We start from the raw sequence: 12,433 nt of genomic DNA, 5'->3' as shown, positions 1-12,433 counted from the left end.
CTCAGAAGGGTCCTCACTAATGTCATTTAAGAGCCTTGTCCTAACCTCTTGGTCCTTAGCTGTGTGATTTTACTGGTTTTATATTTTGACAGTGTCAGAGACCAAGGCCTTATGAAGTGCTCTGCTACTAAGATATGTCCCCATCATCTTTATCATCATCATCACCGTCGTTTGTATTTTTGAGACAGTCTCTCCATGTAGTCCAGGCTATCCTAGAGCTCCAGGCTGGTCTTGAGCTCATAGAGATCCTCCTCCTCTGCCTCTCTGAGTACTCAAAGGCTTGAGCTACCATACCTGCCCCCCTCCAGTCTTATATTTCGTGTGCACCTGTCCTTGAGTGCGCACGCCAGCAGACAATGCCGTGCTACTTAAGCACCTTCTGCTGTTTTCTGAGAGTCTCATGCGTCTGGAACAAACTCCCTAGGCCAGGCTGGCTGGCCAGCAAGCCCCATACATCTGCCCTTGGATCTGAATATGAGTGGGGCAGAATAAGAGGAGGAGAAAGGACCCTCGTTGGGAGTGTGAAAACTGAGGAGTGTGCACAGCTCATACCCACAGCCCATCTTGATACACGTAGCTGTACAGCCAGTCATGGACCACCACGTTCCAGGTGCGGTAATAGTTGGAGAAGGAAGTAGAGTTCCACCAGTCCTGTGGGGATTGTGGATTTGGGGAGGGATGGACGCGAGATCTCAGGCGCTGGCTGCCGCTCCCCACACCCACCCCTACCTGTATTCTTTAGAAGGTCTGGCTCTTGGGCAAACTGAGGCAGCCAACACTCTCAACTCCCTCTCCCAGCCTGGGCCCCGCCCTCATGCCTATCCACTCAGGAGAAGTGGCACCATCCACACAGAAGCCCTACCACTTAGAGGTGAAGGACTGGCACCACCCTTACACCCTGAGGCCCACATTACTCACGGCTGGAGATGAACAGCCCTGCGAGGTGGCACCCACCGCAGCCAACTCCCTCCCAACCATCCCCCTCACACCCCCTCCCCGCCCCCGGGGCCTTGGTCAACCTCCCCAACTGCAGCCCTCAGCTAGCCCCGGTCCAGGCCGCACCCGGTAGAACATTCTGTCTCCAAACCGCAGCATCTCGGCGAAGGCGTTGAGCCAGCAGTGCAGGAAGGCGAAGAAGATGAGGAGCAGCATGAAGATGCCTAGGGGGCGGGCGGGACAAGAGGTGCAACCCCCGCAGCCCTGATCAGGCTCTCTAGAGCCTTTGTCCAGCCATCAGGGCCCCGACACAGAGCAAGCATTCATTCACCGTTCATGCGTTCCTTAACCGGCACATTTGCTGGCGTGCTTGACCCTGCTCTATGCCTGAAAATCAAAAATACAGACTCACACTGCCCCTGGCCCTTGGAAGTTCATCACATTAAGACAGACGCACACATGCTGAAACCTGTATATGGATCGAGGTCCGGGATAGTGGAACTACCGAGATGACAACAGGGGACGTCCCAGGGGTGTAATACAGAACAAGGGTGAGATCACTGAAACTGTGGCTCCCAACGACTGTGGAGGCCAAGTAGGCTCAGGGTAGCCTGAGCGACACAGCAAGGCACTATCTCAAAGGAGTAAAAATAAGTATGTACGATAAAATAAAAGTTAGAAAAATGGAAAGGGGGCGGAGCGGATGCCCTCCAGCAAGGCTGCATTCCAAGTGGGGAAAGGGCATTCCAAGCCCACCACCCTAGCTGCATGGGATAATGAGACAGGAGGATTGAGTTTAAGGTAGAGATGTCCCAAAAACAAACAAAATGTCAACATAAATAATTATAAACATCCGGGAGGCTGAGCCCGGAGGATCTCCAGTCTGGAAGCCAGTCTGCCCCATAGAGTGAGTTCCAGGAGAGCCAAAGTCACACAGAGGGACTCTTTCTCAAAAAAACAAAAACAAAAGCAAAACAAACAAACGAAAACAAACAACCCCCCCCCAAAAAAAGAACAAAACAATTGAGAGTCCAAGTCCCATTTGAGAAACTTTAGCGAGTGAGACCTTTCTCAAAGTAAAAAATGAGGGGGCAGGAAGGAAGGCTCAGTGGTTAAACGGCACCCGCCTGCTCTTCCAGGGGTCCTGAGTTCAATTCCTGCATGGTGGCTCACAACCATCTGTAACAGGATGCCGCTCTGGTGTGTCAGAGACACTGTGCTCATATACATAAAATAAACAAATCTTTTTTTTTTTTTTTGGTTCTTTTTTTCGGAGCTGGTGACCGAACCCAGGGCCTTGCGCTTCCTAGGTAAGCGCTCTACCACTGAGCTAAATCCCCAGCCCCAACAAATTTTTTTAAAAAGTATTTTTTCTTTTTTTCGGAGCTGGGGACCGAACCCAGGGCCTTGAGCTTGCTAGGCAAGTGCTCTACCACTGAGCTAAATCCCCAACCCCCCCCCCTTTTTTTTTAAAAAGAAAGAAATGAAAAGGGGCTGGGGTATAGCTCAACAGTACAGCATTTGTCTGCCGTGATGAGGCCTTAGGTTTACTCCCCAGTGCCGAAGGAAGGGACGGGGAAGGAAGAGAGAAAGAAGGAAGGAAGGCAAGCCTTTGGAAGCAGGGTCGTGGCTGGGTCGATTTGCAGGAGAGACTTCCCAAGCCAGAGAAGGAGACCGTGAATGGGCGGAGCCATGTTACCAGGCTACAGGAAGAAGGTGGTAACGGACTGGAGAGGCCGGTGTTAGGGACTCAGAAGGGTGACGCTTTCCCTGACAAGCCTCCCCCGGGGTGGGGCACAGCCTTCTGCCACCATGATGACCTGCTTACCTGGCCCCGTGGCGTGCAGGATGGACAGCAGCAGAGCCCGGGTGCTGAAGGGTTCTCGACTCATGTTGGCAAAGACAGGGACACAGAGGCGGCCCAGGATGAAGCAGGCATAGAGCAAACAGCCCAGAGCCTGCAGACAGAGGAGGACACATGGCTTTGGCAGGGCCACTGCCTCCTCCCCAGCCTCCCCCACCTCTAAGCCACCTCGAGTCACAGCTGGACATCTTCCACCCTGTCTTCTGACCTGGGCAAAGTTCTTGGCCACATAATTCCACCTGATGCTGGGTGTCCTGCAGCAGTGATAGGAAAACATGATTATCACCCTTTTCTCTGTCATTCCTTGTTCAGGTCTTTTAGCCCTTTCTCTGAGGCGCCCTCCATTGTTCAGGCCGGAATGGATTCCCAGGGGTCATGGGGGTGGTCCTAGAACACTTCAGGTTTCCCAGAGCAAACACAATAAGTGGGTGTTCAGTTTGAGTGTCATTGGAGGTGTCCAACCATACGCGATGTCTGGGGCGTGGAGGACAGAACAGGGTTGATCAATTGAGAATGGATCATGGGAATGTCCAGGGCAAAGGAAGCCACAAACTGTTTCCCTGTTACTTCCTTCGGAACAAGTGGCTGGTGCCTGCGGGAGAAGGGCACCACCCTTACTAGACTGGGGCGTTTGGGGAGATGGGCAGGGTCTCACCTGGGGTATGTTTCTCTGTAGATGAGTGTAGGGCAGAAGAGGAAGTAGAGATAGCTGGAGAAACTCGGGGTGCAGATGCCCTTCCCTGGGCAGGAATGAAAAGGGTGGGTCAGGATAGGGAGGGCAAACCTGCAGTAGCTCGGGGAGGTGGACTGGGCAGGGATCCAGGGTGTGCATTCGGTGCGGCTGAACTCGCTCACATTCTAGATGGGCTTTGTAGACCGGCTGTGGCCAGAGCTTCCTGGGCGGCCCCTGCCCATTCTCTGTCACCCCTGTCTTTCCAGATTGGGACCTGGATAGCACCGGGGGGTCTGGGTAACAGTGGTTCTCTCAGATGTGGGCCTGAGAATGCTCCCTCAGCTCAGCTAAAGGTCAGCTCTGTGTCTGCTGGACAACCGTCTCTCCAGGGTAGAGCTTTGTATCTGTGGCTTCCCCAGCGGCCAAGAGGATCCAGGTCACAGTGGACCCGTGGGACACCTCACCTCCTCTGACACAAAAGATCCCAGGCACAGTCTCTCTCAGGAAGGAGTAGCTTTTCATCAGGAATCTGACCTGAGGTGGAAAGGAGACCAAGTTGCTATGTAGCTCTAGAAAATAACCTCTCTGTACTCAGTCAGATTTATCGGAGGCAAGCCAGTTCAAGACCTGCCTGGCGGAAGCCCATGGTTTCTGTTTGTTTGTTTGTTGTTTGTTTTTTAGACGTATTTATTTTATGTATATGAGTACACTGTTGCTGACTTTAGACACACCAGAAGAGAGCATTGGATCCCATTACAGATGGTGGTAAGTCACCATGTGGTTGCTGGGAATTGAACTCAAGACCTCTGAGAGAGCAGCCAGTGCCATCTCTCCAGCCCACATTTTCTATTTTTTTGTCATGACTTTGTAGCTTAACACAGACAGCGCTGGGACGAAGGGTAAAGAGAGACAGGGCAGTCTTCATCCCACCGCCGCCAGAGTCACAGTGTTACCTAGCAACCAAACCCAGCCAGAACGGCCTTGTATCCATGCCGGTTGTCTGTAGGTCCGGTCCCAGAGTATCCGGGAGCCTTACCTGCTCAAAGACAAGCACACAGCGCGAGGCCGGTGGAAGTTCATGCTTCACTGACACGTGCACCGGCAGGACGCAGAGCACCGCGGCGTGGGCAGCCAGCAGAACACAGCCCAGGCTGGCACCCAGCGTCCAGGCGCCCCCTGAGCGTGGCCTGGCCCACAGCCGCAAGGTCTGGTAGGGCAGAAGCAGCGTGGACAGGAACATGGGAACCCACATCATCAGCGCCAAGGGCAGCTGTCCGAAGCTGAAGAGGAGTAGATCAAACTCCAGCATCAACCTAGGGGGGTGGAAAGGAAGACTGTAAACGGAGGCGGTTGTGTTCTGTTTTTGTTTTTGTTTTCCTAGACAATTCTCATGTATTCATGTATCCCAGACTGGCCATGACGTAGTTGAGGATGACCTTGAACTTCTAATTGCCTCTACCTCATTAGTACCAGGATTTCACACATAGGTCACCTTAACCTTATTCGTGCACTGCTGGGGTCAGACCCAGGATTTCCCTGATACTAAGCAGGCACTCTACTGATTCACAGATGCTGAACCAGCAGAGGGTTCTTGAAAAGCTGTATTTCTTTCTTTCTTTTTTTTAAAATCTGCCTCAGCCTCTTTTTTTTTAAAGATTTACTTTATTTATATGAGTACACTGTCACTGTCTTCAGACACAGAAGAGGGCATCAGATCCCATTACAGATGGTTGTGAGCCACCATGTGGTTGCCGGGATTTGAACTCAGGACGTCTGGAAGAGCAGTCAGTGCTCTTAACCACTGAGCCATCTCTCCAGCCCAACTGTGTTCTTAAAGTGTTCAGGTTAGCCCTGGTGCCGACCGGACTTCCAGTGCTGGTCCTTGCCTCAGATCATGGGATAGATCATAGCATAGATGGCCTTGGAGCCCCAGGTCGGTGTCATTGTTGCAGGTCTCAATACTGTAAGCATTAGGATGTGGAGAGTTGAGGTGAGCTTTTATTTTATCTTTTATTATTATTATTAATTTGGTCCCTCCAGTGTGTCTATAGCTGTAGGCCCAGGCTCATGGACTGCTCTATGCTCAGTGTTTTGCATGCCTGGGTGGAGGGTATTAGAACTTGCTTGAAATCTCAGCTACGTCAGAGGCCGAAGCAGGAGGATGGAAGCCCTAAACTGTAGGAATAATCTGCTGTGCACTGTGTAAAAGACAGCAGACATAGAATAGTATACACAGGTTGACCCAGTTACGGGCTGGTTGGGGAGCAAGCCTAGTTTAAGGCCCAGACATTAATCCACAAATAAATAAGCCTCTACGTCATTATTCAGGAACTGGGGTGGGACATAGAAAAGACCAAGCAGTTACACTAGACTGGGACATAGGAAGGCCTTGCTTCAAAAAAGAAAAAAAAAAGGAACTTTTTATAAGAATGTGCTGTTTGGGACTGGAGAGATAGACCAGTGCTTAAGAGCATTGACTCTTCCAAGCTCAACTCTTGGCACAGCACTCACATGCTGGTTCACAACCATCTGTAACTCCAGTTCCAGGGCATGCAATGAATCCCCTCTTCTGGCCTCTTTGGGCACCAGACACAAGTGATGCAGAGACATGAAGGGAAAACATCCCTACATATAAAACTAAATTTAAAAATTAAAATAAAACAAGAATATATGGCTTATAAAGATGAAAAATGGGGACTGGAGAGGTGGCTCGGTGGTTAGGAGCACTGACTGCTCTTCCAGAGGTCCCGAGTTCAATTCCCAGCAACCACATGGTAGCTCACAACCATCTGTAATGGGATCTGATGTTCTCTTCTGACACAAAAGCATACACTCAGACAGAGCACTCATGTACATGAAAAATGCAAACAGGTGGTTGAGGATATTAATTAGTTGGTAGAGAGCTTGCCTAGGATGCATGAAGCTTCTAAGGTCAATCTCCAGTGTGTGCCTGAAATCCCAGCACTTGAGAAGGAGGCGCAAGAGGACAAGAAGTTCAAAGTCATCCTTAATCACGTATGGACTTCAGATCCATCCTGGGCTATGAGAGTCTGTCTCACACAAATAGACACATGCTGGAAACCACCTCAATAGCTGTTAATAATGGATCATGTGAACTAAAGCTGGTAGTCCAGCTTCTGTAGTCACTAAAATCAAGCAAGACAAGACTTGGTTACAAAATCAGATATAGTGTCTCACTTATAAACACCTCCAACCCCATCTTGTTGGTCCTTATGGACATAGGCATGTGAATGCACAGGAAACATTCTAGGGCAAACTCAAACTATTAAACAAACAAAAAACACCACCCGGCCTGCCTGGCGGTGGTGGCCCACGCCTTTAATCCCAGCATTTAGGAGGCAGAGGCAGTCATATCTCTATGGGTTTGAGACCAGCCTGGTCTGTAGAGTGGGTTTCAGCATGGCAAAGGCTACACTAAGAAACCCTGTTTCAAAACAGAATAACAGTAACAAATAAACAAGTCAGACCTGGTGGCTCATACCTGTAACCTTAGTTACTTGGGAGGAGACAGAGGCAGAGGAACAAAAGTTCTAGGTCATGGGGCTGGAGAGGTGCTCAGTGGTTAAGAGAATGTCGAAGGCAGGTGTGGAGAATAGGCCAGGATATCTGATCGGGTCACTGATTCAGGAGGGACCTACCTGCCCTCATCAATGAAGTCGATGGCCAGGGTACTGATGATCAAGACACAGAGGCCTGCTATGAACATGTGGTAGATGGTTCGGAAATGTTGCACCTCCATTAGCTCGCTGGAAAGGAAGGAGCCCGAGAGTCAGGGAGGAAGGATCTTCAGAAGCCTGCAGAGGAGCTCAGGGCAAGCTCATGGCTGGAGCTTCTTCTATTTGTTTTCCCCAACAATGCCAAGGCAGAGACCTCTCCAGACCCTCCCAGTAGACCACCAAAGTCCATGCATGAGTACTGTGCATCTGTGGGACCCCTAGGCAGAGCCTTTCTCTTCATTCTTTGTCCTCACCCCCAACTTACTCGAGCAGTGACTTGCGGGTGATGAAAACTTTCCGTTTCCCAGGGTGTAACTCTTGGGTCCTAGATTGAGACAGTTTTCAGAACCATGGGCCAGAGGAAGAAAAGGGACTGGAGGGCAGTGTTGTGTGGAAGGAAGGAAATAAGAAGCAGTAAAGACAGCCAAGTTGACTGCTGAGTGAGGTCTGGAAGATGGAGGAGTGTGTGTGTGTGTGTGTGTGTGTGTGTGTGTGTGTGTGTGTGTGTACGCACATGTACATGAGCAACTGCATGCGTTGTGCAAGTGTGGATATGCATGGGCATGTATGTGTGTGTGCAAGTGTGGCATGCATGTGTATGTGTGTGCGTGCATGTATGCATGGGCATGTGCACTTCTGTGTGTTTCCGAATGTGTGTGTGCATGTGTGTATGTTCATGTGTGTGTGTATGTACACAAGTGTATGCGTGCATGTGAGTGCATATGTACAAGTGTGCATGCATGTGTGTGCATACAATTGTGTGTGCATGCATTTGTTTGTGTTTCTGCTTGTGTGTGCATGTATGCATGAGCATGCATGTGTACATATGTGCGCATGTGTGCATGTTTGTGTTTATATGTGCCTGTGTATGTTTAGAGAGACAGGGTGATCAGGAGAGAGGAAAGGAAGGTGAAGTCAAGGTTATGCCAAGGCTGACAAAGGGTCAGGCGTTTGGCAAGAGGAGCACCTGTCTTGGGAACCTGACTCACTTCCTTGTAGAATCTGAGGCGGTAGAAGGAAGAGGTCTGTCTTGTTTGGGGTAGGCTTGCACAGCTTCCCATATGGCCCGATCCATCAGCTCTGCCAACTCTCTCTGTGCTTGCTCCAGACACTGTGTCTTCACAGCCTATGGGACAAAGCCAGGCTACAGCCCATTGTCCCTCCTACCAGCCGGTTCTTTCTTTCACAATTTATGGAGCTTCACTCTGAACCCCCGCAAGTTAAGAACTGGGAACAGGAAGAGGTAAGCATGACCTGGGAGCCTCCCCAACTTCTGTCTCCTTCCTAGGGCAGCAATGGGAACAAAGAACCACAGCAGAAGCAAACATCTGTGGTTCCAGCCTCAGGAGGCCAGCTCAGTGACGGCAGGAGTGAGGCTTTTAAACAGATGACCTCCAGTCCTCAGTCACTGACCTCCGAACTGTGACCTCACTAACGAATGGGAAGATCTCGCCAGCTGACTATGGTTCTTGCCTGAAAAACCTTTTGTTTTTGTTTTTGTTTTTTGGAGACAGGGTTTCTCTGTGTAGCCATATCCTGAAACTCACTCTGTTCCTCAAACTCACAGAGATTCACCTGCCCCTGCCTCCCAAGCCCTGGGTTATTTTTTTAAAGATTTATTTATTTATTTGCTTGCTTGCTTATTTATTACATACACTGTAGCTGTCTTCAGACACACCAGAAGAGGGCATCAGATCCCATTACAGATGGTTGTGAGCCACCATGTGGTTGCTGGGATTTGAACTCAGGACCTCTGGAAGAACAGTCAGTGCTCTTAACCATCTCTCCGGCCCCAGTCTCTGGGTTTAAAGACATGTGCCAACCACTGCCCAACTAGCACAATTCTTTTTAACTCATAATCGTAAACAAACCTAACAGATTATTTATCTTAAATCTGCAGATGGGGGAAGAAATCTAGGCTGGCATTATCCAATGTTGCCAGACAATTTAAGTGAGGGTTTTAAAATATTTATACAAAAGCTGCAGCTGCTGAGATAACCCAGTAGGTAAAAGAATTTACTGTGCAGCCCTTGTGACTTGATTTTGATCCTGAACTCTCTCCTTGGAGAGAGGAGAGAGCTGACTTCTTTTCGGAGCTGGGGACCGAACCCAGGGCCTTGTGCTTGCTAGGCAAGCGCTCTACCACTGAGCTAAATCCCCAACCCCCGAGAGCTGACTTCTAAAAGTCACGTAGACACACAGACAGACAGACACACACACACATACAGATACACAAACACACACACATTGACACACACACACAGATACACAGAGAGATTCACAGATGTACACACAGAGATATGCACAGACACATAGACATACATACAAATATAGACATAGACATTCACACCTACTACTACTACTACTACTACTACTACTACTACTTTTACTACTACTATTACTACTATTATTATTACTACTAGTACTAGTAGTAGTAGTACTAGTACTGCTACTGCTGCTACTACTACTACTACTACTACTAATAATAATAATAATAATAATAATAATAATAATAGGGCTGGAGAGATGGCTCAGTAGTTGAGAACATTGACTGCTCTTCCAGAGGTCCTGAGTTCAATTCCCAGCAACCACATGGTGGCTCACAACCATCTGTGATGGGATCTGATGCCCTTTTCTGGTGTCTCCGAAGACAGCGACAGTGTACTCATATATATAAAATAAATAAAATCTAAATAAATAAATAAATCTTAGACAATAGTTTTAAAAGAAATGTCTTATCTTTGATAATTACTAAGGAATGTTGCAAAAGTTAATAACTGGTGATTTAGGTTTCATATCACCCCCCACTAACCTTAATTCTAACAATGTAGTTGAAAACTTTTTTGAGTGGGATATGGTCTCATTATGTGACTTGACTGCTGGCCTGGAATTCTCTATATAGACCAGGCTGTCATTAAATTCAGAGACTCTCCTGCTTCTGCCTTCTGAGTGCTAGGATTAAAGCAGTGTGTCATATGCCAATATGCCTGGGCAGAAAAGGCATCTTTTTTTTTTTTTTTTTTTTTTCGGAGCTGAGGACCGAACCCAGGACCTTGAGCTTGCTAGGCAAGCGCTCTACCACTGAGCTAAATCCCCAACCCCAAAAGGCATCTTTTTATCATCTAGCCTGTCCTTCCGTTTGCCTCCTATTACCATAGAACCTGCCTATCTTTTTATTTCCTTTTCCCTTTCCTTTCCTTTCCTTTCCTTCCCTTCCCTTCCCTTCCCTTCCCTTCCCTTCCCTTTCCTTTCCTTTCCTTTCCTTTCTTTTCCTTTCCTTTCTTTTCCCACAGAGACAGGGTTTCTCTGTGTAGCCCTGGCTATCCTGGAACTTGCTCTGTAGACCAGCCTGACCTCAAACTCAGCCTGCCTCTGCCTCCTTGAGTGCTGGGATCAAAGGCATAGGCCACCACCACCACCTTGGTTGCTTTTTATTTCTTAGGGTCTTCTGTAGCCCAGTCTGGTTTGGAAGTTATTGTGTAGCCAAAAATGACCTCAAACTTCTGATCTTCCTCTCTCTACTTCCCAAGTGCTAGGATTACAGTTATATGCCATCACACCAGGTTTCCGTGGTGCTGCAGATCAGGCCCAGTCTTCATGTGAGTGAGACTGGCACTCTACCAGTTGAGCTACATCTCCAGTTCTAACGAGTCCTTTATGACCTCCGTGACCCCTCACCTCCATATGTCGGGTCCATTGTACCAGGTCTGAGGCTCTGTGCGTCCTTGTGTTCCCTAGGAGGAAGAATCAAAGGGGACTCAAGAGGGAGGAGGAGTTAGGCGTTCTGTGTGCCCACAGCCTTGGTTCCCAGTCAATATTTAGAACCGTGAGTAGAGCCACTAACCGGGAAAAGTGACATGCGCAGTGAGCGTGACCTTTAGTGAGAATGAACCTGATGCAATGGCTTGAAACAGGGAACCCAAAACAGGGAGGTACTCCATTCACCCCTAATGAAGGCAAGGCCACCCTCTGAACATTCCCTTCCCTCCATTGCCCGTCCGAGTCGTGTGGGGAAGAGGGCAGAAACTGCCTTCTCTGAGGAAAGGAAGTGACCAAGCAGCAAGCTCTCCTCAGACATACTCTCCCACCTCAGGCTTGCCTGAGTGTCCGGAGCGTGGGGGATGGGAGGACGGCTCACCTTCTCCACAGGCTCCGTTCTCCTGCTCCTCTCCCTGCCTTTCTCTCCTCCGCAGCTGGGGCGCCTTTGGCTCCATGGTGCCCGTGTGGAGCGGGACAGCACACAGGCCGTTGTCTGTCCCTTCCTTCCTTCCTTCCTTCCTTCCTTCCTTCCTTCCTTCCTTCCTTCCTTCCTCTCTCAACCTACCTATGGAGCTCGTGTGTCCCACTCAGAGACAACTCCAGAGACTAAAGTCCTTTCCGGAGCGGAGCCCGCCGCGTGTCAGATAGGTTATCTACAGGCAACGTTTCTCATATCCTGGCTCTGGCCGGTCTGTGGCATGTCACAGCCCCTCTATCCTCAACCACTATGGCCAGCTTCTATTTCGCTTTCAGGAGTGGATCCGTGCATCAGGTTGTGAGGGGGACTTTGCCTCCCCGAGGCTTATCACATAGCTTGGCTCCTCCTAGCTCTCTCTGCAGAGACTGAAGGTCAGGGAGGAACCAAAAACATCTTCAGATACCTTGTAGGTATCTTGTAGCTTTCTGAGGGCACACGATGAAGCCTACAGTGACACGTTCAACAATATTTTGTCAGGGGCTATACCTGTGATGTGTATCATGTTGAGGCCCCTCAGTGTCAGCTCCTCCCTGCGCCTCGGGTTACCACATAAGCAGAAAGGCCAGACATGCACTTATTCAACAGTGAATAGTGCCACAGGTTGGCAGGCCTCCCTGTGTCATTCCCTACCTATGTAACTTCAGGAAAGTGGACCAAACTCTTTAAGCTTCTTCTGGGGGAAAAAGGGGGGGGGGACAAAATGTCCCTACCTCATCAGGCAATTGCCAGTGCTAATAAGGTAGTCTGGATACACCATATAGAGCCTGATCTCACTCCTTCCTTTCTGGTAGGCAGTAGGGCAGGTGAGTGCTTTGGGAGTTCCACTTTGGCAAATTCCCTCTGGGGATTAACCATTAATCCTCCTCCTGCATCAGTCCGAAGGTCAGTGATAGAAGCAAGGTTGTAATCGCCATGATCTCAGACAGAGGCCAGGATCTCAGTCAATCCCATAAGGGAGCTCAGGTGGGTATCCGGGAGAGGCTAGA

The 12,433-nt window shown here is 49.3% G+C and overlaps 1 protein-coding gene across 1 annotated transcript in view; it reads right to left on the bottom strand.

The window, feature by feature from the left end:
* Soat2 (sterol O-acyltransferase 2) overlaps positions 1-11,704 on the bottom strand; it is a 13,065-nt gene extending 1,361 nt beyond the window's left edge. The window contains 12 exon segments of the mRNA NM_153728.3: positions 553-651; positions 1,063-1,160; positions 2,765-2,894; positions 3,009-3,054; positions 3,456-3,540; positions 3,938-4,007; positions 4,510-4,786; positions 7,133-7,240; positions 7,476-7,535; positions 8,200-8,336; positions 10,889-10,944; positions 11,349-11,704. Of these exon segments, the coding sequence (NP_714950.3) occupies positions 553-651; positions 1,063-1,160; positions 2,765-2,894; positions 3,009-3,054; positions 3,456-3,540; positions 3,938-4,007; positions 4,510-4,786; positions 7,133-7,240; positions 7,476-7,535; positions 8,200-8,336; positions 10,889-10,944; positions 11,349-11,424 (1,242 nt within the window). The 5' untranslated portion in view covers positions 11,425-11,704.
* Positions 11,705-12,433: the final 729 nt, after the last annotated feature.

This window comes from Rattus norvegicus, chromosome 7, assembly GCF_021556685.1.
Source record: "Rattus norvegicus strain SHRSP/BbbUtx chromosome 7, alternate assembly SHRSP_T2T, whole genome shotgun sequence".
Taxonomy (NCBI): Eukaryota; Metazoa; Chordata; class Mammalia; order Rodentia; family Muridae; genus Rattus; species Rattus norvegicus.
The sequence above is the reverse complement of the archived record's forward strand: the minus strand, read 5'-3'. Positions and strand labels throughout refer to the sequence as shown.